Source organism: Sarcophilus harrisii, chromosome 1 (assembly GCF_902635505.1).
Source record: "Sarcophilus harrisii chromosome 1, mSarHar1.11, whole genome shotgun sequence".
Classification (NCBI taxonomy): Eukaryota; Metazoa; Chordata; class Mammalia; order Dasyuromorphia; family Dasyuridae; genus Sarcophilus; species Sarcophilus harrisii.
In genome coordinates, this window is record NC_045426.1 from 86,959,633 (window position 1) to 86,985,437 (window position 25,805).

The window sequence follows — 25,805 nt, forward strand, 5'->3', positions numbered from 1 at the left end:
CTCAATTATACCTTGTATACTGAGGGCTCTTCCAGATCTGAGGTTCCAAGGTTCTATGTGACAGCAACAACTAGATGAAAAGAGAGGGGACAGAAAAGCTTCAGATTCAGATACAAGATCCCAGGAGGGCAGGATCATTTAACACAGGGACATCCAACTTCCTACCTCCTCAAAAGTCCTTGAATATATTGTCCAGTGCTATCAGATGCTCATAGGTATGTCTCTGAAGACTAGCAGATCTATAGATCCTTCCTTTCTTCTTTCTCTTCTCTCCTCCTCTTCCTGTTTTTTTTCTTTTCTCTCTTCTCTGATCTTGTCCTTTTCCTTCCCCTCACTTTTCCTCTCCTCTCCTCTCCTCTCCTCCCCTCCCCTCCCCTCCCCTCTCCTCTCCTCTCTCTCTCTCTGTCTGTCTGCTTGTCTCTATGTCTCTCTCTGTAAAGATGATATAGAGTGCTTGAATTTGAAGGAGATGGGTTTGAAGCCCACCTGAGATATTTACTGGGCAAATCACTTGGTCTTCCTGTGACTCAATTTCATAATCTGCCAAAGTAAGGAGGAGACCTTAAGACTCAACAATCTCTAAGACCCCTTAGAACCCCAAACCTATCCAGATCTTAAAGGGTTTTTGAAGAGGCCTTAGAGGTTTTTGAATCTTATTTCTTTCACTTTGCAGATGAAGAGAAACAGAGACAGACACAGAGACAAAAGAGATGGATACAGAGAGACACACAGACACAAGCAGAGGCAGAGACAGTGAAAGAGATTGATTTAGGACAGAGAGATCAATACAAAAGCATGTATTGACTACTATATGCCAGGTATTAGGGAATATAATACAAAAAACAACTCCTGCCCTCAAGGAGCTTACATTCTGTTTTGATAAACAACCTGAGAGAGAGGGGACATAGTAGCAGAATAGGAGAGAAAGATCCTTTCATGAAATTTCTTTTAGCTTTCCTCCAATAATGCTCAGTGTGATGCTTTGTAAACAGTAGATTCCCAGTAACATTGATTAATGAGGAATGGAACTGAATCTTGGTGGGGAGGAGATGGGAAACTAACTTCAAGGCCTTCATCCCAGTTTCTTCTGGGTCCTCAGCTGGCAGACACATGTCCTAACACAGGTGCTGACAAAAATTCTTGGGGTGCAGAGCCATTCTCTCATTCACCAGTTTTTCACTAATTCCCTTCCTCTTCTTGTCCCTGATTCCTTCCATAACCTCTTACAGAGATCCTGCAATCCTGTTAATTAAGATTTGGCAGAACACTGTAAACTCCATAGAGGCCGGGCCCCATTACCTACTTCCTGCATCATTGAGCTCCAATTTGTAAACCTGGGAACATAAATTGACCATTTATTTTACACGATGTCAATGCCTTGATGTGCCCTGACATCAGTCATGTCAGCCTCTGTTAATGTCTCCAGCTTTTAGGCTTTTTAAGGTGTATCTACTTGGATATAATGGAGTGGGGAAGTTGGCCTTAGAAAAGTTCAACTCTGGGAATATTTTATGGAAATTTACACACAGTCATTTATTAAGTGGTTACTGGCCTTAGAAAAACCCATCTCCAGGAATATTTTCTGGAAATTACACATTATTAATTTAACAAGCATTCATTAAGTGCTTATTGGGTGGATAGCACTATGCTTAGGACTGAGAAACACATGAAATTTAGATTGCACATATAGCCCTTCTCTTATGGACTTGAGAGTTTTGTATGGGTATGACACAAAAAGGTAACTTTAATATTCAACTAATATGGGAAGTACATTCAAGAGGTATGAAGAGGTAAGGGGAGGTTCCAAGGGGAAGGTCATTACCAACAGGAGGGTTTCCTGGAGGTGATATTTAGGTTGAGTAGAGATTCATTAAGGGAAGGAGAGGAAAGGGAGATGGTCTAGAAAACAACTGTATAGGATGGAGGGATAAACTATGTGCCCAAGGTTAAGAGAAGTCCAGATGCTATTGCAATAGTCCAGGTGGGTAGATGTATCATGCACATAGTACTGGGAGCGGAGAGAAAAGATGAGACCCAGTAGAACAAACAGGGTTTGATTGGATTATAGTCTCAAGACTCCTAGGTGTGAGAATTACACCTTGTTGACCAATAATTCCTTTGCACTAGAAGATATATTCAGTCTCATTGTGGCTCTTACTTTGGCATTGATGGGGCCCAGCATGTCCTGTGGTACCTTAAATCTATCATCCCCTTCCCTGCTACTTCACTGTAGCAGCACAATGGCAGTACGAGAAGGAAAGAGAGGGGCCTCCAGCTTAATCTCAAAGACTTAAGAAAATGAAGAGATGGAAGGAGGGAAGGAAAGGGATGAGAGAATAAAACGCTTTAGCCTCTGGGATGAGAAAAAAGCAGGAAGGAGGAACCATACCTCTCTTCTCCACCCTGAACCTTGTACCTATAGGACTCCATGACAATGGAATTGGTGGAGAGACAGCCTGGATAGTAGAATGAACACTGGGTGTGGGTCCAGCTCTATTTTCTACATGTCAGAGGAAATCTTCCCCTTGTTCCTGCTTCTCTTGTAAAATAATTGGACTAAGTCATCTATACTGTGATCCTATGAGGCATGGTAACCCTGAGTAAGCCACTCAAATTGAGCCTTAAGTTTTCTCATCTGTAAGATGGGGCTAATGATAGTTGCACTACTTAACTCATGAGATTGTAGGAATGGAAGTGCTTTGTAAACCTCAAACTTCTCCAAAATCTGGAGGTATCATTATAACTATAAAGGGCAAATTATAGAAATAGCTAGGTAAGCCCAGTGGATAGAGCACTGGGCCTGGAGTCAAGAGGACTTGAGTTCAAACCCAGCCTTAGACATTTACTAGCAAGGTACTTAATCCTGTTTGCTTTAATCCACTGGAGAGGGAAATGGCAAACTACTCCAGTATTTTTGCCAAGAGAACCCCACAGACAGGAAGGTCTTTGGGTCATGAAGAGTTGGATACAACTGAACAAATGGTTTTTTTGTTCAACTGAACAAAAAATCATTTTTTATTCCACCCCTGCCTTCCTAAACTACGTAATAATGATCTGGGCATTTCTAGGATTCATGGGTTGCTCTTGGAAGTGTTAAGGTGATAGCTCCCTACTTTTGGTGGAGAGGGTGAGGATATGTAGTTAGCTGAGTGATTACTTGGTGATTGGGATAGAATCCTAAAAGTTCACTGGTAATTAGGAGTCTGCCTAACTGATTAGACTAATAGAGGAGGAGCCCATTGTAGAATGGCTCAATGACCACAATCTGGTGTATCCAGATAGGTCAGTCTCAAACCTGCAAGGAGCATCTGGGGGGGGACCAATTGCTATTCTCTTCTGGGACTATCAGGAATTTAGCCTACAATGTGGGGTTCCCACACTGGAAAAGGCAAGTCATGGGCTGAACTTATTCTGAGGAAATCTGACTTGATTAAATAACTTAGAATGTTTGGGCACCCATCAATTGGGGAATGGCTGAATAAATTGTAGTATAAAAATGTATTGGATACTATTGTGCTATAAGAATGGATGAGCAAGATGATTTCAGAAAAACCTATACTTTAATGAACTGATGCCGAGTGAAATGAGCAGAACCAGGAGAACATGGTATATAGTAATGGCAACATTGTGTGATGATCAACTATGGCTGACTTAGTCATAGGTGATCTAGTTGAGCTAGTTTTACTTAGCTCTTCTTAGCAATACAATAATCCAAGACAATTCCAAAAGACTCATGATGGAAATTGCTGTCCATATCCAGAGAAGGAACAATGGAATTTAAATGCAGATCAAAGCACACTATTTTTACTTTTCCTTTTTTTTTTTTTTTTTTTGTAGTTTTCCCTTTTGTTTTGTTTCTTCTTTTACAATATGACTAATGTGGAAATTTGCTTCATGATTGTACATGTTTAACCATTATCAGTTATTTTGGTGAGTATGGGGAAGAAAAAATATGGGATTCAAAATCCTATAAAAATGTTGAAAATTGTCTTGACAAGTAATTTAAAAAATATGCACTATTTACATTTTTATGAAGTTCATGCACCATACAATCTGGGAGAATAATTTTTCTTTTATATTCATTTTTTGTGACCTCTTCCCTGGTGGGTTATTTCTGAATTTGTATTTTTTTCTTCTTGTGAACCAAGAAAACCCAGAGAAGGAAGGAAAAGATAGACTGGATGGTAGATGCAGCTATTTAGTGATGTCAATGCCAGAAAAAGGGCAGATAATAGACTGGGTACTTCTAATCTCTTAGTCAAAGGAACCAGACAGATTTAGGAACCAGAAAAGTTCAGCAATTGTTGAGCTTTAGAATTCAGTGAAAGTTTAGGAATTAGTTAAAGGTGAAAGCCTCGGTTTGGTCTAGTCAAGAAACCACCCAGGATCTCATGATTCTGCTACATTATATGAGACAGAGGTTGATCTCACCACATTTTCATCAGTGCTCACACAATGCTGACAAATGCTGACAAACACTACACTAAGGAGACATTGACAGTCAGCCTAATGTCCTACTTGAATTCATTGTTTCTCTCGAGACATGTACAGCCAGGGCTTTCATGCTTCAGACTTAACCAAGCAACACACCAACTCACTCCTTGTTCTCACTGTAAGGTACAATCAGATCCACTGTTTTCATCAGCTCTCCTAACACTTCATCAGTCTCTCAATTTCCAAAGTGACTGATGCAAGGCTGACATTTATAGTATATACATGTCTGGAGATGGGTTGGGGTTGACTTAAATGGTCTCTAAGCACTTCCAAACTCTAATCTTCTGCGATTCTTAGCTAGAAATGTCTAAACAATTATTAACACAAGTTCTGCTCTATTGAAAGACTTGTCAAAAGCTGCGACTGCCATGGGACATCTCCATAAATACTGGGAAGACACGACTGATGCTTGAAAATCTCTTGCCCAACTTTCACCATTGCAGGAGCAGTTCCAAAAAGGAATAAATGAGTGCAATTCCAAGGCAGGTATTTAGGGATACTAGGAAAGAGGCAGAGGGCTGAGATGTGCAGCATGGATATGGTTTGAAAACTAGCCTGAGGTCTATAATATTGAGGAAGAAAGGCAATAAGTAGGTGCCTTTTCCTTGTGTGCTGCTAATAAACCTAATTCATGTTTAGTGCTTTGACAATCTGATACCTATAAAGGACTAGGTATCCTTAGGGCTTAAGCCCTTCTCTTCCAAGGTGGAGGCAATAAAACAGTGACACGGTTAGTATAGAACGACACCCAAACTCAAACCAAATCCATCTGTCAGAGATGGTCTCTGATTACTCTTATAACATAGCTAAGTCAGTATGTCTCACCCCAAAAGTAGGCAAGGAAGTTAAGTTCTGTCAGAACTCAGAGACCTCCAGATTAACAGTGTGTGCATGTATATGTACACAGTGTGTATGTGTGTGCATGTATGTGTTTGTGTAGCCAATTTATTTATGGGTATTCTAGTCTATGGGTACTTTCATCCAATTCTGTTACATAGGGTTATCCAGTAGAAATCTTTGGGGCATTTGCTGAAAAGGAGGGAACAATTCAGAATTAGCTTCATCTAGTGTTGTGTTTAAATGAGGACACTTTAACCAGTTTGGTACTTCTAAATAGGTTAAACACCCTCCTGGCAATCTGGTTGAGACCATTATAGTCACAGAGCAAGTCCTTCCCCAGCCTATCCCCCACAACACACACCATGTGCCAAGGAAATTCCCTGCCAATTTCCCACTGAATGTTCCCTTATTACAAATCCAGGTTGCCAGAATTAGAATCAGTGTGCCTTTGGATTTGTTGAGATTGTGGACCAGTTTTACCATTTCCCTCTGAAACTATCACATCTAGATTTTATGTGGGAGCAACTGAATTTTCTGGTTTCATGCATTTGCCCATTTTTAGTGTATGCTTGGACCTCATATATCTTTGAAGAGACCGCTAAAAGCTCTAGTCCAATTCTGCTCCATTTTACAGTTTGAGAAATTGAGGCCCAGAGAGAGAGAGATGCACCTAAAGTCACAAGGCTAGTAAAGGGCAGAGCCCCAGTGGAAGTCCACGCTTTTCTTATTACAAAGGTTGTAGATGTACTGTTTGCATCAGGTAAAGGAGACATCTTGAAGGTATATTCTTCCAGGTACGCCCTGGCTTCTCTCCATCAGAAAGTCCATGGGTTTTCAACAAATGCTTCCTTCACTATCAAGGCCATTCTTCCTCTAGTCCTTCAAAGGCAAGTCCATTTCTTCTCTGGACCTCAGATATTTCTTCTATAAAGTGAAGAGCTAGCGAACTAGACAGTCTCTATGGTTCCTTTCAGCTTGAAGTCCTCCCATTCTGGCTCTCTGCAGTACCCCCAGTGGAGATCAGCTATTCCCGTCAGCAGAGCGAGCCGGGGAGCTGCCAAAAACCATCGCTGATGTCGGGTTTCTGTCCTCCAACTCTCAGTCTGCTGATAAAGCAGTGTGGGAGAAGAGATCTCTGCAGTGAGAAGGTCCATTCCAAGACTCTTTGTGAATAGTTCAGAGGTTTTGAAGGGATCAGAGGATCAGAGGTTTTAGACCTAAGTCTAAAGGTTTTAGACCTGAAGACCCTCAGAGATCTAGTCCCCCCATTTTACAGATAAGGAAACTGAGGCCCAGAGAAAGGATATTAGATTAGATTCATTAGGTTGTGATTCCTTGAGGGCAGGGACTATATTTTGATTATTTTTATAGTTCCAGAACATAGTAGGCACTTAATGTCTACTGATTGATGTTTATACAGGTTGGGCCCAGAGAGGCCGCTGCCTCTTTATTCAGTTCTCTTAGCACTATAGTCACCCTTGGCATTTCATTAACTCAACAATGGTGTCCAGAGTAGAGGTCATTGGGCACAGAGTCAGCAGAATGAGGTATGGATTCTGGCTCTGCCATTTAGCATCCCTGTCACTTTAGACAAGCCACCTCCTTTCTCTGGGGCTGTAAAATGTGGGGCTTCTAAAATTCCTTCTTTCCATGTCCTATATTCTCAAAGGGACCTTAGAACTCTACAACAAAATGGTGACTATGGAGAACTAAAGATCCTTCACCTACAGTTCAATTTAATAAACATTAAAAGCCTGTTATGGTCAGGGACTACACGGAACCCTGACAAATGGTTCAAGTATAGAGAAAAAAGACTAGTTCCTGCTTTCAAGAAACTTACATTTTACTGATATGGGAAAATTCTATATGCAAAAAATGCCATAAAATAGAAAGTGATAATAGCAGAAGAGTGAATGGGGCAGACTTCTCTGGGGAAATCTGAAGAGATCATTTCCAGCTTTGGTAGTGGTGGTGGTCGTGGTGGGTGGAGAAGTGGGAATCCAAATCAGATCGGGGGAGACTTCATAGCTGTGACATTTGAAATGTGCCTTAAGAGAAAGACTTCAACAGGTAGCAATAAGGAGGAAGTGCCTCCTAGGACTGACGCCATGGAGGTAGGAGAAGGCAGGATGAGAGTAGGGAATAACTAGCAGTCCAGTCTGAGTAGGTAGTATAAAGAGAATGACTGAATTAAGCCTGAAGAGGAAGCTAGGAGTCACATCAGAAAAGGCCTCCAGGGACCCGCTGAGAAGCTTCATTGCCTGAGGACCATGGAGAGCCACAGAAGGGTTTTGGGCAAGAGAATAATGCTGAGGAAGATAAATTCTTCTATAGTGGCAACCTCAACCTAGAATTTTGGGGATTATAAACATACAGACATGGTGCAGATTTCATGTTTCCCTGACACTTCGGTGAATCATTACTCTGTGCTTATTAACACTGCATCACTTTTCCAGAGGCCTTACCTGCTGTTCCAAGGACTTATCTCTAGGCACTAAGAAATGAAACCCATTTGGAAGGGTGGGCCTGAGCCCAATTCATGGGTTTTCATTTGGAGCTTTGAGACTGTTCGGAGTTAGTCAAAATAAGTAAATGCACTACAAAAGGGAGGAAGGATAGTGGAAAGTAGGACTGTGACCTGAGTAAGAAGTCCTACCTACTTCATCTTTCCTGTATCTGCCAGAACATTCTTCTTATTGTTCTTCCCATACCCCTGTCCCACAGCTTTTGGTGTGTCCCTATCGTCCATAGGCAAACCAGGAACCTCTTAGCCTGACGTCCAAGGTCTTCACGATGATTCCAACTTACCTTTCCAGCATTACTTGCAGGCCCACACACAATACTCTACCCAAATTGGACTAGTGGACTCCTAAATTGCTTCCTGGTGCCATCTTGCCTTCTCTTACCTTTGCTGTCTCCATTCCTGGAGTGGGTTCTCTCCTCACCTTTCTTGAAATCCCTTTCTTCCTTCTACTCCTTCTCTCTCCCCAATCTGCTATTCAAGTTAAAAAGCCCTCTGACCTTCATCTCCAATTTTCTTAGTGTGCTCCTTATGGATTCTTTCTTTGCCTCTCAACATTTCTCCTAGTACCACATTTGTGTGCACGATGTATGCCATCTGTTAGGCTAAGCTCCATGAAGGCGAGGGGCTATACTGTTTTTCATCTCTGTATCCTTAATCTTGAACACAGGGCCCTGTATACAGTAAGTACTCAATGAATGCTTGTTGAATTTAATTGAAATGAAATGAATTCTAATTAGTTGTGTGTCTTTGGACAAGGAGGAGTATCCCTCCCTGATGGTCTTAAAATGGGCCTCAAATCAGATGATGGAAGTAAAGGCACTTTGTGAACAAGGCAGCATGGTGGGGTGAATCATCTGGGAGTCAGGAGATCTGGGTTCAAATTTATCACTTGCTGGTTCTATGACCCTGGGCAAGTGCCTTTCCCTCCCAGGGGTTCAGTTTCCTCTTCTGTCACTAAGGTCACTTTGCACTTTAAAATCCTATGATCTCAGCATCCTATACAAGTTGCTGTTATTGTGGTCCCTTGGATAGGATGATGTTAAATTTTACACATTATAAATGCTTCATGAGCTTTTTCCATACTAAGATGAGATTCCAAAACCTCTTGTGCGGTCAGTGTCGAACCCTGAGGGATTAGTCCTTAACTCACTTTATCTTGGACTTACTCATTTTAAATGGAGCCATCAGAAAGAGAGGGGATAGGGACTAGAGCCCCGTTCCCATCCCTGATCTTGCTCCTCCTCCAATTGTAATTCTCTAAGTGATGCAAACCGACATGCAAAGCCTGCGGCTATGGGATTCTAGGGCCTGGCCTGGCTGCTTGGAGGCCAGAAGCCTGCCTCCTTCAGCTCTGCCTCCCTACTCTTTCCCCCAGGATCCTGCCTGGAAGGGTGGCTATTATTTTTTTTCCATTTGTTGTTGCCGCAGGGCCTGTAGGAAGATCTGCTTCACTTGGCTCATGGTCTCTTGGTACAGTCTATAGTCTTCCTCCTTCACCTTCAGGATGTTGCTCATGGCAGTTTTCAAGGCTTCATTTTCTTCAGCCTGGATCAAAAGTCTAAACAGACACAAATGCAAAGCAAAACTCAGCTTCTCAAACAACTTACTTTGATTGGGAAGAGGTCGGGCAGGGAAGTAGCAAAGTTCAGCTCAGACACTTGCTTGGGGGAGGGAGCGAAGGGAGGAGGGGGAGAAGAGAGAAAGGGGGATGGAAAGGGGAAAGGGGAAGGAGGGACTCCAGGCTAGGGACTTTTAACATTTTGGAGCCTCAGCTCCTGTAAATGGGGATAGTATTTGCACCTCCTGCCAAAGAGGGCTGCTGTGAGGGAAGTGTAACCTCGAAAGTGCTGTAGAAATGTGGATTTTTATCGGAGAGCTCCTCAGGGCTCTTGCAGGCATAGCAAGGCTTTCTCAATTGTGGCTTAAAGGGAGGTGGGGATAGATACATCTCCAGAATCTCCTCTATCCATCCTTCTCCAAATGGCTCTTCTGTTCCTGCCATTAGGGGAAGCAGGAGGTAGGGACTTGGTGGGAAGGGTTACCAGGCTAGATTTAGAGCCATCTCCTCCTTTATATTGTTATTAGGGGATGTGCTTATGTTTGTTAGTCTAGGGGATGTGCTTTTCAAGTTTAAGTTAAGCTCCTGATCACATTCATTAATGGGGAAAGGAGGATCCATCTCTATATACAAGACTTGATTTTCTTCCTACCAAATACTAGCTCCCCAGTGAACACACACAGAGCAAAAAGCAAAGAAACTCACGGATCTAAACTGGCAGAAAAACAGATGTCAGAGAAGGTAAGAGACTATGCTTTAGACAAAGAATGAAGGAACTCTCCCAATGGGAACAGAGCATTTTAGCTCAATCAGTGAGGTTACACAGGTTTATAAATCAATGCCCTGACCACTCTGTCCCCTAAGGGGTGTTTCATTATCCGCATTTCACAGAGAAGGAAACTGATGTTCAGAAAGGAATGTGACCAAAAAGAATTAAAGGGAAAGTAAAAGAATTAGAGAAGACAGTCTGGGGAGATTAGAGTCAGGGGACTTGAATTCAAATTCCTTTTCACTTACTACCTGTGTGATCCTAGGCAAGTTACTTCCCCTTCTAAGGAAACTCAGTTTCCTCATCTATAAAAAGGGGGATAAAATGAAGAAGTAGTATCTTGTTGCTCATACATACATAAAATTTAAGGTCATCCTATCCAAGGGGCTTCAATAACAGCAACTTGTATATCGGAATATGTCGGACTCCATTTGGGGTTTTCTTGGCAGAGATACAAGAGTGATTTGCCATTTCCTTCTTCAGTTCATTTTACAAATGAGGAAACTGAGGTAAACAGGATTAAGTGACTTGCCCAGGGTCACACAGGTAGTGTCTGAGTAGGCCACTAAACTGCCAGATCAGGAGGGTGCTGGAGATATGGCTTCCCTAGATCTGACAAGGTTTTTCTTGTTCTTCTTGTGAGTTTGATGCTACCCCAGTGGGATGATTTTAGATGGTGATAAAATTGTTGAGTCTTTGCAGTCATGTCCAACTCTCTGTGACCCTATTTGGGATTTTCTAGGCAAAGATACTAGAATGGACTGCCATTTCTTTTTCCAGCCCATTTTATAGATAAGGAAACTGAGGCTAATAGGGTGAAGTGACTGGCTCAGAGTCACCCAGCTAAAAAATGTCTGAGGTTAGATTTATATTCAAGAGGAGGAGTCTTCCTGACTTCTTGGGTATTGGCACTCTAGCCACTGCACCATGTCACTACTGGATAAGGTGGCAAATGGCCCACTCCAAAGAATAATTATTAAAGGCACGGCATCTCTGGTAGACTAGGTCATTCTTTGGTAGGATACCTGGACTGTGTTATTTACCCCTTCTTTCATCAAGAACTTGGATAAAGTTTTGGATATTATGCTCATAAAAAGTGCAGACAACAAAAGCTGGGAAGGACAGCTACCAGATTCAAAAACTTCAGAACTGAGGCTAGAGCATGAGATCAAATAAGATGAAATAATAAAATGAAATGTAATCTAGGCAAATGTAGAATCTTACACTTGGGTTAAAAAAAAAATCAGCTTTGCAAAAGCAATGACCCTGGGAAGTTGTCGCTACAGAATCATTTATCTGAAAAAGTTCTGGAGGTTTTAGTGGATTATAAGCATAATATGGGCCAGCAGCATGATATGGCAATCAAAAATGCTAATGGGATTTCAGGCACAGCATCCAGTAAGATGCCAGTCTTGTCACTCAGGTCAGATTGCTTTGGCTATTTGTCATCGATTCTCTGGGGACCACATTTTAAGGAGGATATTAATAACCTGGAGAGCATCCGAAGTACTACAACTAGGATGATGAAGAAATTTGAACCCATGATATGTGAGGGTCAGGTGATGTTCATCCTAAAGAAAAAGAAAATTTACAGGAAAGATGATACCTGGCTTCAAGTATCTGAAGGGATGCAATGTAGAAAAAGGGTTAGATTTGTTCAGTGTGATCCAAGAGGAAAGCTTTGGTGGAATTGAAGGAGTGAAGGGTAGAAGTTACAGAGAGGGAGATGTAGGCTTGGGGAAAGGACAATCTTGCTAACCATTAGATCTCTCCAAAAGTGGAATGGGTTGCCTTGGGAAGAACAGCATTCTCTCTCACTAGAGACCTTTGAGCAAGGCCAAATGATCTCTTTGGGGGAATCGCATAGAGAATATCCTTGTTCAGATGCTCTCTGAGACCCTCTTCTGTCTCTGCAATGCTGGGATTCTGTGTTTGGACCCTGCGCCATGGTCCAAATACTACTGTATGCCTGGAGACAATTGCTAGAATTAAAAACATGGCACCTGTTGGCTGGTCTTCCTTGCTTCATTCAAATCCCAATAAATTAGTCCCTGAAGAATAGCTATGACCTTCTACAGGAAAAAACAAATTAATAAAAGGGAAGGAAGCCAACAGAATAGATTACCTAGAGGTCAGCTCTTCCACCTGTGACTCCAGTGGCACTTCTGAGAGTTGGCTCAAGGACATGTCCCTCCTTTCACTCACATTTAGGTTATGTCTTGCATTGTTAGCAGATAGTCCTGCGTAATTGTATGAAAAGTAAATTCAGTAAAACCCTTCTCACGCTTATCTTTTTCAGAAAGCTTTATTGATACCCACCTTTTTCTTTCTGGGTCAACAGTAGAATTCCTTCCTAATCTTTTAATCCCTACTTAAAAGCACTTCCTCCAGGAAGTCTTCCCTAATCATCCTTGATGATTCAGAGGAGCTGTGAGCAATTTTAAAAACAATATTCTCTATATATAACTCAGTTGTATTATTGTATATGTATTTGTAGAAGCCACTGCTGATCTTTTCTATTGATAAAAGGGCAAAAAAAAGTTTAGAGCCAAAACTTACCGTATATCTTAATAATATTTCATATTCAGCAATATACTGTATAGTAAAAACAAAACAAAACAAAACAAAAAAACCCCAACAACACTGGAGTTGATTTCAGAAAACCTGTATCATAGATTTAGGCAAGTCAGTTTTATTCCAAAAGTCTCAGTTTACTGCTTTGTAAAACAGGGAAGATAATACTTGTACTCAAAGCAGTAAACTCTGCACCTACCCGAGTACTCCAAAATACACATAGAGCAAGTGGAACTGTAGGAAGACAAGTGCAGGTGACTTGGATGGAGGTGCAGACAGATACTATTCCATGGTTGCAGACAGAAATCTTGGGACACAACAAAGTTGCTGGGAACCCTGCTCACCTGGCTCTCCCCCAAAGCCATCCCTCTCTTATTCCACTAGAAGGCAAACCACCAGATAGCTTCTTATTTTAACTACTTTTTCTTATTAGGTGCTAAAAGTCGGTTCTTCATAGGCCATCTGAGAAGCTTGATGACCTTGGGGCTGGCTGGGCTGGGGATAGTAACCCTTCTAGCAAGTAAAGGGATGCTCTGAGGAAAGGGTTTGAAAGAGGGTCTGAAGGCTCCTTTCTCCAATTTTAGGAATGAATCATATAAAGACATATTAAAGTCTACCTCCATTTTGCAGAACAGGAACCAGACAGGAGAGGGGATGGTCAAGTCTGCTTTTGAATACCATCCAGTGATCCTAATAGTATCCACTAACAGGATCATTGTAAACCTCAAAGGAGAAAAGAACTGGGCTTCACTGTCCAGGAAATCTGAACCTCTTGAGTTACTTGGATGGGACGGTGAATGGGAAATATCTGCAGAGTAGTTCTACAAAGTTCTTATCTCCTAGGAGAATATAATAGGTATGATAGGTTCTGGATTTGTGTTTTAAGTACTTTGTTAAAGGTGCAGTATAAAGTAAAATATCAGTATTTTGCATTTTAAGCATCTCTTATGGTGGAAGAAATAATTTGTGTCCTGATCTGATCTATTTATTTATTTATTTAATATACTCATTAAGGACTTTTTCTCAATGGGCCCCATTAAACTACTTTTAAGGAGATTATAGACATGAGCCAGAGTGCTACTCTAGGGTACAGAGTTAGAGAAAAGCTCATTTCTCTTCTTTGAGATCATTTTGTTTCTACGACAAACCTAGGCTCCCTGTGATTTCAGAATAGGAGCTCTCCTTCTGGGCCACTGGTAACATCACAAATGCCAGCCATTTTTTATCATACTCAAAACTCTAAACACAGAAGAATGTTTTTCCTTTGTATAGGACTTGGAGTATAATACATATATCCATATATATTTTATTGACCTATCTATCTCATCTACCTACCTACCTAGCTATGTATCTATTTATATAGTAACGTCTGCCTGTAGTCTATGTATCTATCTATGTATGTATGTATCTAGTTATGTATGTATCTAATGTATCTATATAGGTGTGTATGTATATGTCTATGTGTCTATTTATGCACGTTTCCATTTCTCTGAAGTATGTAACTGATCCAAATAGTCAACGCCTTGGTTTATAAACAGGGAAGGAAATATTTAGCCACACTATTCAAGTTAAGGCTCTTTTCTTCCTCAAAAATCACAAGCATTTGGCGCCTATTTTATGAACTTAGCATGAATTACTCTGCATCAGAGCCTTCTGGATCAGCATCTTATCCCTTTAATAGACGATGAATTTCCATGAGGGCAGAGACCTTTGTAGCAGAACTGAATAAATGCTTGTTGAATTTTTTGAATCAAAACATTGTAGGTAGTAAGAGGGAAAGGAAATCAACTCTGGATGTTTCAGGGAAAGTCAACTATCCCACAGGGAGAGGTCAAAGAATACTAAGATTTAGAGCCAGAAGGAACCTTAGGACATGTAAAACAAAAGACCTGGAAGATAACTTTGATAGTTTACATATGGGGGCACTGAAGTCAGGGAAGGGAAACGACCTCTGCAATGTCACATCTTTTCCAACACCTCTAAACTCTGCCTTCATGAAACTCAGAGCAAAGAAGATTATTGCTAAGGCTTACTGCCCTGACTCCCCACAACCCATGTCCCTGTTTGGCTCAGAGAAATCACATTTCCTGATACACTTGTGCCCAAAGGTGGAAAGGCACGTGGGGGTAAGGGATCAGGGAGAGAGCCAGAAAACAACATGAGCCACTCGCGTTCTCATCTCTCTCTGCCCCACCCTTTCCTCCTGCTGAGACAGCTTTCCACCAAACCCTCCCAGCCTCCCAACCTACTGAGCTCTGCAACCTGACAATCTGCCACCTTTACAGTCACCAAGCCTAAGTCAATTCAATTCACTTCAGCTCAACTCGGGGCAATCAAATACTCATTAAATGCCTACTTTATGTGAAGGCCCTGAGCTCAGTTCTGGGGATATATAAATGAAAAATGGCACTGTCCCTGCTCTGGTATTAAAGTGTTATATAAAGGTAGGTGTAGCTGTGATTGCAACAGTATAGGTACAGTCGGCTCTACTGGGACAAATAGTAACACTCGTCTTGTGTGACTTTCATTTAGGGACCCAGACATATGAGGAGCCTTCCTTAGATCTCTCATTATCCAAGCTACCTGACAAGCCCACCTCCATTGCTAATCAAACATTTCCCAGTGATCTCCCTCATTGTTTCTGTGCAATTAATCCTTCCTTGGTTATATATGATCCAGTCTTCTCACATCTCCTTCCCTCAACTGCTTTCCATTGCTCTCTGTTACTCACAGATTTAATTCTTCAGAGACTGTGTTATGCTATGACTCCCAAGTCAGTATTGCAAAGGTGGGTTGTCTTTGTTCCAGAGAGAAGCTTAGGGCCATTAAAAGATACTGCATAATCACTTGCTACCTCTTCTACTCAGTTTTGGTCCTGGATATTTTTTCACCCACAGAGTCTGTCCAAGATCCAACTACTTATGGCCCAGCTTTATGGACTTTCTGTCTGTCCAAATGAACATTAGAGTCTAGAAAGACAAAAGTAGTTCTTGGTCTATTTGGTTGATTCCATGAGGATAGTTAGGCTGTACTTTTAAATAAGGATTATGGATCAGTCCTGGAACTGATGCAATTAGCCCAATGTCACCCACAAACACTTATTTCACAGGATTGTGATGAGGATCTAATAGATGCAAATTGTCATGCAAACTCTGAAGTATTATACAAATACTATTGTTATTATCATCATCATTATTATACCTCATCTGATATTAAGAATTAAGAGGTTCATTAAAGCTATCTTTCAAGTAACCTTGTATGATTTCAAGATATACATGACAGAAGCCTTGTTTGAAGAGTGTCTTTATGGTGGTATTTTGTTCTGATGAGCAAAAATTTTTGGTAGTAAAAAAAAAGCAATTAACACTCTAGCACCTTGTATTCTGTGATCATCTTCACCAGATCTGTGACAGCATACACATGGTCTGCTAGAAGTTACTGCTTGTGGAAACCTCCCTTGTCCCCCTCTCATGCCTTCACCATGGATACCCAGAGATAGGTGTACATTATTCTCAGGATTTTCTAGAAACGGAAAGCAGGTACATGGGTCAATAGTCAATGATAATTTCTCATTTGCTTTTCAAGGAATAATAAGGTCTGTGATTTTTCTAATAATTTCCTTTTAAAAATATCTCAAGAACTGGTACCTCAACAATCTCAAGTTTTTGGCTCTAGTACAAATCTGCTATATGTGTAGCAGATCTATTATTATAAAGATGACATGCTATTTAGGAGAAAAAGGGATGCAGAACCAGGATAAAGGTCAGAGAAGGCATAGTTAGGTAGGAGGAGGTCTAGGATGTAGCAATATCATAAAAACCATTGGAAAAGAGAGTATCCATGAATGTGTGTGTAGGGGGGTATGGGGAGATGGGGAGATGGGATGTCTTCAGTGTTAGATATAGAAAATTAAGGAGGACGAGTACTGATAAAGGGCCATGAACTTGGTAATCAAGATGTACCTATTTGGCTATCAAGGTGGCTAGGGAAGATTATTTCAGGAGAGATAGATTTAAAAGTGGGACTGCAAGGCAATGAGTGGGTGAAGAAGTAGAGGTGATAAGTATAGAAGTTTGGCAATAAACAGGAGGCTAGAAGCTTGACTTTTTTGGGAATAAAAGGGAACACTTTAAGGCACAGATCTTTTATCTGTCTTCTCACATCCCCTCAGAGTGGCTGTAGCCAATGTTGAAAACCACATTTATATATATAAATAAAATACCACTCAAGCTGCAAACATCTTATAGAAGGAGTACTAGACTGTGTGTAGAGAACCTATCCCCAGAATGTCTCTGCTGCTAACTATGGAGTGTCTTTATCCAAATCACATTTTCTAGTTGGGGCTCAATTTCCTTATATTTCAAATGTAAGAGGGAAAAAGCATTTATTAAGTCCCTACTATTGCCAGACACTGTAATAGACACTAGGCAAGTGCTTATCTAGCACTTTACAAGGGGCACTTGCCTAGGAGTGAGACCACTGGATTCAAATCTCAGCTCTGACACTTGGGAAAATCACATGATTTAACTGAGCCCCATTATCCTCTGTAAACAGAATAATAACATTGGTACTACTCATCAAATACAAATACTGCCTATTGCTGTTGTTAATATTATTAAAGTATTAAACTTTTATTATTAAATTATATTAATATATTGTATAAATATAGATAAAATAACATATAAAATATACAAGTATCAACAAACCGTGTGATCAATATGGCACCTTTTTCTGTGGTCCCTTCCAATTCTGACAGGCACAATTCTGCATGTGTCACTGCTATACAGCAATAGGGAAAGGATACGTCCTCCTTAATAAGTTTGGAAGGTTTTATTTTTCAGAAAGAATAAAGAGGGAGAAGGCTGCTAGGTGGTACAGTGGATAGAGCACTGGCTCTGGAGCCAGGAGGATCTGAGTTCAAATCCAACCTAAGGCATTTAATACATCAGCTGTGTAACCCTGGGCAAGTCACTTAATCACAATTGCCAAAACAACAACAAAAAACTAACCCAAGAATAAAGAGGAGGAAAGGATGAGAAGATGGTTGAATACAGAGAAGATATGTGGGCTCTTCTGCTCTCTAGACCAGCCAGAATGTCTGTGCTGCCCCGAGCCAAAGAGTGGCTTCATTTATGCAGGAAGAAGGATCATCATTCCCCCCTTTGCATATATATTGCAGGGCAGAATTTTGGGGGCCTCATTTGCTAGATCTGCAAGAATTCTATCCCCAGTCATCTGCCAGGACGCTCAGCGTGGGGCAGGATGAAAACATTAGCATTCAAGCATGGGTAGCAATTAGAGCCTCTCTGCTGTCAGCTTCCCATTTTAGCAAGTCTGAAAAGAGCAGGAGGCTTTTATATGTGTCTCGCTGGATTACCAGACCTGGACTGGCCAGCGCCTTCACCCTCCCAGGCCAATCTGACAAGTAATATTAAGCACCTGCTGTATTCAAGTCCTTGGGCTGGGCACAAGGGCACAAAGATGGAAACCAAGCAGTCCCTGGCCTCCAGGGGTTCTGCTCTATCCTTCCACCTACTTGGCTCTTTTGGCCTATTCTAGGAATAGTGGGAACAACTGGTTCAGGTTGATTCTCCTGATATTCACTGACAGAGGTCTGGATTGCTGATTTGGAAGGCAATCTGGAATCAGGAGATCTGAGTTCCACTCCCAGTGCCAGCACTCACTGTGTGATCTTGGAAGACTCACTCCATCTCTCTGAGATTCAGTTTTCTCATCTATAAAGTAGGAATAATATTCCATGAATTGTAACTATTGTGGCTTTGGTGAAGAAAGCATTTTGGGGATCAAAAATCATAGGATCACACTTACTACCTCTGTGACCTTAGGCAAATCACATAGACCTCAGTTTCCCTGTTTGTAAAATGAGGGGGTTGAGCTCAAGAACCTTTGAGGTCCCTTCCAGTTTTAAATGTAGCCAAGAGCCCTGGGATTGGCAGCACTCTACCTCCTGATACAGGTGGTCCTGCTTCAGCCTGGCTTCCAGAACCATCATTCAGGGAAGCAACCATTAAGGAGGTGAGAGCCGACCCCTTCTGCAGGTGTTACAGCCCCCATCTCCTCAGCATCTAGAATGATGGAAGACCCAGGAAAAATATTTGTCACTAAATTCCATCATCAGATGATTCTATATCAGAAAGGGACTTGGTTTTATGAGTGGAAATGGTATTAAAGATGCATTACTGTCCATTACTGTCACTGTCCATTGAGGGCCCCTGGATCTTTGCTTCTGATTTTGTAAACCATGAGCTCCACGAGGGTAAGCACCACCTTACTTAGCACAGAACTTGGCACAGAGCAATCACTTCATTCAGGCTCTTTCATTCATCCTATAGTCCTCAAGTACCGTGATCCTGATTCCCCACTAACTGGATCTACCATCTTAGGGAAAAAATTTTGGACCACCTGAGCCTCAGGGCTCTCATCTGTCAAAACAACAAGCTGTTGCCCTCTAGAAAAACAAATAGCTGGGGCTAAGAAATGGTTTAAATGGTGACAAGCACGGGCTAGAATTCTGGCACCCATAAGAAACAAATCCTCTTCCCCAGAAGCTTGAAGTCCAGGCTTTGATGCAAGATAGCAAGTGGATCATCCCCAATAGAAGTGTTTTCTCAGCTTGAGCCCCTACCTTGGCCACTCTGTTGTCCAGGCAGGAAATTAAGCCCTGAGACACAGGTAGAATGAAATACTAAAAACATTATGGGGTGAGGGAAGTGATGATGAAAGTGGAAGAAAAAAGAGGTAAAAAACAAGACAATGCCAGTGGAAAGTCAACAATGGAGAGAGAGTTTGATGTGTGGGAACGAACACTCACAGAAGCTGGAAAGGACCCTCCTAAGCTCTCCTGCACGGCATCCCTGGTAATGAAACCAGTGGTAAGGGAGATCCACAAACTTCCGACATGGCCCATTTTCTTTTGTCTCATCCCCACTATTATCCACCCCTCTTTCGGCCACCAAAAAGATTTTCCTAAGGTAATAGTCTGACTGCGTCATACACCACACCACGACCACATACCTCCCATCCTCAGTAAACTCCAATGGCTCCTCATCACCTCTGGGACCAAATATAAAAATCCTGTTTGGTGTTCAAAGTCTTCCCTCACCTAGACCCTCCCCCCCAACCTTTTTAATCTTCCTAGACCTTCCTTTGAGGCAAACAGTTTATGGAACTTGCTCAAAGCCACACAGCTACTAAGTTGTGATTTCAGTTGTGTCCTACTCTTTGTGACCCTACTGGGGGTTTTCCTGGCAAAAGAACTGGGAAATGGGGCAAAGAGTGTGAAACTAGTAAATGTCTAAGGCCAGCTTTGAACTCCAGTCTTGGTTTAGTGCTTTCTAAGAGAAATAAAATTGTTATCAGTAAGGCAGCTATGAGTGTTAGAATCAGGATATCTTGACTCAAATCCAATATTCTCTTCATAATTCTAAAGGTGAATTGAAAAGGAGAGCACATAATAATTGTCCAAGAAAGACCAAAGAGAGAGGAAACTTAAATTTGCAGATGAAAAATTGGGTTGAGGAGCAGAAGAATCTCCTCTTTCAGCTCTAGCAACCCATGATGTATGTGTGTGATCGTTTAATAGGTAGATATTATATAATTACATTATATAATATATTATACATATATATTATAATTATAATAATAATAAATATATAATATAATTATATGTGTAATAATATATAAGATATACTGCCAATCTTATGGCAATATATAGACTTGTCATTGATGAGACTGACAACTTATTGACAGAATTGTAACGATAATGAGTCTGAGGCAACTCAGACTCACACTGAGGCAAACTTGCATTAATTCTTGTTTGGGAACTTGGAAGAATCACAATTGAGGGCAGAGAAGCATTTACTATATAAATCACCTGGAAAGCCCTATCTTTGTATGACTCAGTAACTACTTCAATCGAGGCTTCCACTGCCTTCCATCCCTGGCCCATAATCAATAATTAATTAATTATAATAAATAAACTAAAAATAAATCAAATATTATTTGCTGCTGACTGACTTGACAGAATGCTTTGCCATGGCCAAAAAAGTTACTAAACCAGCGGCTAACCCTCTTTTGAAGAGTCTATTCATACTTAGGCAGTCTGGCACTCAAGTAAAAGATTCTATCAGCAGGTCTGTATCCCCAAGTTTTTCTTGCTTGGAAGGAACTGTCAGAACTGAAAGAGCTTTCTAGACTCCTGGGTGTCTCGACATAATGAGACATTGGAGAAGGAACTGAATGATGGTCAGATGGGTATAATAATTAATAAATGCAGGACAACCCCAGAGCTTGTTATATATTGCACAGAGTTGGTCTCCTAGGTTAGAGGTTAATAAAAATAAAGATGTAATTTTTATCCCACCCAAGTTCATGGAGTCCCTAGAATCTCTCCATGGATCCCTGATGCTGGGTGGTCTCTAAAATCCCTCCCATTTCTAATATTCTAGATTCTGGATTCTAAGGTCCTTCCAGCTTATCTGGGTCTAAAAAGACTTATTAGAAGAAAAACAAAACCTCTTCTGGTGATTTATTAGCAAATCAATACTTTATCCTGAGTTACACCCTCTGTTTTAGGGATTTATTAATTCATTAAATTAAACATAAAATGAGAAGCTCTATCCAGGGATGTGAATAGTTTCATAGCATTAGACATTTATAGGATTATAGTCCATAAGCCATAAAAAAGTCTGATCAAGGGAATAAAATGTTAACATTCTGCAGTGAATTCTTTTTTTAACCGTGTTAGTGAAGCTTTCATATTTATAGCAGCAGATTATCATATTTCAGTGGTAATAAATTACAGGGGGTCTAATTACTTCATCACCAGCAATAGCTTTTCATGGATGCTGACAGACCTTAAAATGCGATGTACCTTCTAATTCCACTCTCAATTTCACCTTCAGCTAGGTGAAATTTCAAACAGATAACAGGGAGTGAGCAAGATCTTGGGGAGTTCCATAAACTAGTTCTAAGTCCTTGACTTGGCAACATGGTATAGAAAGGACACTGGATTGGAAGGCAAGGCTAGTGGGATTTGAATCCCTGCAGTGTTTTTCATTATTAATACAATCTTGACCAAATCTCTGAAACTCTATGAACCTCAGCTTCCTCCCCTATAAAATGAAGAGCTCTTCAGAGATAATCTCAGGGGGTCCCTTCCAAATCTAAATCTCATGGTTTATTATACAAGTGTTCACCAGGTCTCCTGGCTCAGCAGCACTAAGTGAGAAGAGGCTCTAACAGGAGGAGGAGGAAACTTGTTACCAGTTCTCATTCCTACATTATTGTTTCTGGGTATTATTATACTCTCACTGCCACCACACCTTCCATACAATAAAGGAAGCATGATATACTGGAAATCCCTTCCTATCAACTGGTTCCATTGTATCTATGATACATCTGCAGATGTATCTATTTTATTACTCTTAAAAAACCCCTCATCTAACCTACCACTCCTTAATTTGTCACATTATATTTCTTTCCCTTTTTATAACAAAATCTCTTTTAAAAAAAAAAGCAATCTGTACTCATTACTTTGACTTCCTAATTTTTCACTTCTGAATCGTGTTTCCAAGACAACAGTATGGTGACCAAAAAGCTTAACTGCTAAAACCCAGTGACCTTTTCTGAATCCTTATCATATTGGCTTTCTCTGTAAGTTTTGGCCTTGGTAGGGCCAAAGCTGGAAATTTCCTAGGCCTCCCTTCATCCCTTTTACACATGAGGAAAATGTGGTCCAGACAAAAGGTCCAATGACTTGACCAAGAGTTACACCACTAGTTGTGGTCAGAACCAGGATTCAAAGGTGGGTCCCTCAGTTCCATACACAATGTGGTACCATTAGATCCTGGAGTACCTGGACCACAGAAGGGAGCACCCAACTGAGGTGAGTCACAGAAGGACTCCACATCCTCCCTGTATCCCTGGGTCTCTTACAGTACTTCTAAATCTAGTAAAAAAAAAAAAATGGTTGACAACACGTCTTTGCAATGTCTTCTTTTTGCTAACAAAGATATTGCTTTAGTGACAGAAGATGTCAGGGAAAAGGCAACTCAAGAGAACACCTTAGTCCAATTCTGCATCTGAACAGGCGCTTCTTCTATGACATCTCTGAGAAGGGGTCTTGCAGCCTCTGCTGGGAAACCCCGAGACTAGAGGAGGACTCCCCTACTACAGGATCTTGGATAAGTCATTTTCCTTCTGTTTCCTCATCAGCTAAATAGGGAAAACAATACTTGCGTTACCTACCTCTCAGGACTGTTGTGAGGAAATATCTAAAAAAATTCTAGGGAAAGAAATGCAATTTGTTACTTTTATTATTTCTAAAGACAATCCCAGTTGTTTCAACTGTGATAACCAACTGAACAAACAAAAAACACCTTTCTTATTGAAGGAAATTAATTTTTTAAGATTTCCATTTTATAATTATATTGTCATTTAAGGGATTATAATGCTATCATACACTTGGGTTGGATAGAACCTCAGAGATCATCTCCTACTGCTCATACTTGAACTGGAACTGCTTTGAAAATATCCTAAACAAATGGTCATTACACCTGGGCTTGAGGGCTGCCTATGATGGAGACTTCATGATCTCCTGTGGCCAACCATCCTGCTCTTTCTCTTCTTTCTGTCTCTTCCTAGGGGATTCATACATAGGAAACTTTCCCAAACCACTAGTGATAAGCTCCTCTCAATAGATTATCTCTGGGTATTGACTTCCTGGCTACTGACTCATGCTTTTTACCTGATTTGGTCCTTGTTGTTGACTTCTGGGAAGTGCTGGGTTTGCCTGTGTCCATTTTGGTTTTTTCCAGCTGCTGCTCCAAAACTACACATCTGTGCCGCTCCTCTTGGAGTTTCCTGTCAGTCTCCAGAAGTTTGTTGTTCCCTTCATCAACCCTGGCATACAAACAAAAGTGATCTGATTAACTTTCTTAACCTTCATTTGGAGAATGTCCTCTTTCAGTTATGACTACAGCTTCTCTTAAGGCATTTCCTTCTCTGAGGCTTCATCACCAGAATAGTTCATGTGCTGGTTTCTGAAACGACTTTCATAAAGAGCCTCAGATCTAGAGCCAAGGATTTTGGAGACCATCGGGTTCAGCAGCCTCATTTTATATAAGAGGAAACTAAGGAACAATGGAGGTCAAGTAACAGACTTGGCTGAGGTTGCACAACCAGGATTAGTCTTATGCTCAGGGTCAAGCAGAGGGTTTTAGACAGAGTAGGTTGTTTGGACACAAGCTTTAGGTGATCTGTCTACAAAAGGTAATTAAAAAATCTTTGAGCAATAGCTCTTACATCCACATCTTTTTTTCTGTAGTCTCACTACTTTATGCCAAGATAGTTCAGGTCTTTATTACATCCCACCCTGCATGGTTACAAAAATTGCCCTGCCTCCAACTTCTGTTTAATCTGAGACAGATTGCTTTTCCTTACTATCTTTCCTCCAGTACCAGAGTGGTACAGTATTAACTTGCATTAACAATACCTATCATATGTCTAGGGGTTCAGAAGAGATGAGAGCATTTGAGAATAAAAGTAAAATATAGGACTAAAAACTCTCCCCAGTTATCAGAGTCTACCACAATTTCATTTGGGTGCAGTTGCTAAGGCTATTCAAATTACTCACAATTGCTTCCCAAAATATCTAGGAAAGAGGGATGAGAGAGAGCGAGAAACTCCCCTAGCAGCATTGCTCTGATAGAAAAACCCTTCATTGCTCACTAAACAAAATTCAAACTCCTTAGTCTGGCACTCAAAGCTCTTCACCATCTGGTAACACCCTGCTTTTATAGCCCTTTTTCATATTCCCCATTACATTCTCCTGCTCCAGCCAAACTGAATCACTTGTGTTCCCCAGTATATAACCTCCATGCCCTTTCTTAAAGTTCAGTAAATCCAATAAGATAAACAAGGAGGAAATTATAGACATGCAGAAAATGTTGGAGAATTTTGATTTGTTAGTTCTATGGAGACTTCTGAATGGGTACCTTGGAGAATATACATATTCTCCTGTTTTTCAGGGGACATATAAAAAGTTGATCATATGTAAATACACAAAGAAATAACTCATGGACAAATGTAGAAAGACAAAAACTGAAACATACTGGACTGTGATAAAGATTATCATCAGTAATGGAAATATGAACAAAAGATATTGATTTAACTATGCCCTAAAAATAACATTTTAAATAATAAGTAGGTCAAAGAATAAATTATAGAAACAAAATTTTTAGAAATTAATTCAATCTTAAACTACAAAACAAATATCCCAAAATAAACATAAAAGGGATTGTTTAAAAAAGTAAAAGTGAGAACGCTAACTTAAACAAAATGAATAACATTAAAAAACTAATTGAATTAATAAAGCAAAAAGCTGATTCTTTTAAAAAGGAAAAATTATAGACAATTAACTAATTTCATAAAAAAGAGAAATAAACAGAGCAAAAAATTAAAATGCAGAATTCACAACAAATGGAGGGGAATGGAGAAAATCATCAGAAATTATGATATCAAATTATATGATAACAAAACTGAAAACCCAAATGAAATGGATATTTACAAAAATGCAAAATACTATAATTAGCAAAATATGAAAAGACTAACTTAAAAGACAGATATCTAAAAGTAAAATTGAAAAATTCATAAATGAACTACAATGGAAGAAAAAAACCTTTAAGACCATATGGATTTCAAAATGTATTCTGTAAAGCAATTAAATAACAATAATAAGAAATCCTTATGCTATGTAACCTTGTTTTCAAAAATAAAGAAAAAAGATAATCAATTAAATCATTTCTATGAAATAAAGCTAATCCTGATTCTCAAGGGAGAGATAAAACTAAGAGAGGTATAAATCAACACTGCTACAAATTACTACAAACATATAAATGAGTACCATTTTATATGGCAACAAAACTCAAATGAAAATTTTGGTCATTATTGACGCTAACTTATAAGACAAACACGTATCCTGTCTTTTAAAGAAAGATAAACTAATTCTATCCACCTTCAGAGAG

The 25,805-nt window shown here is 40.3% G+C and overlaps 1 protein-coding gene across 2 annotated transcripts in view; it reads right to left on the minus strand.

The window, feature by feature from the left end:
* Positions 1-3,852: 3,852 nt before the first annotated feature.
* CCDC13 (coiled-coil domain containing 13) overlaps positions 3,853-25,805 on the minus strand; it is a 121,951-nt gene continuing 99,998 nt past the window's right edge. For both annotated transcript variants that reach the window (XM_031959888.1, XM_031959884.1), the window contains 3 exons: positions 23,528-23,682; positions 12,311-12,425; positions 3,853-9,416 (listed from right to left, as the gene is read on the minus strand). In XM_031959888.1, the coding sequence (XP_031815748.1) occupies positions 9,257-9,416; positions 12,311-12,425; positions 23,528-23,682 (430 nt within the window). In that variant the 3' untranslated portion in view covers positions 3,853-9,256. The remainder of the gene's footprint in view (positions 9,417-12,310; positions 12,426-23,527; positions 23,683-25,805) is intronic.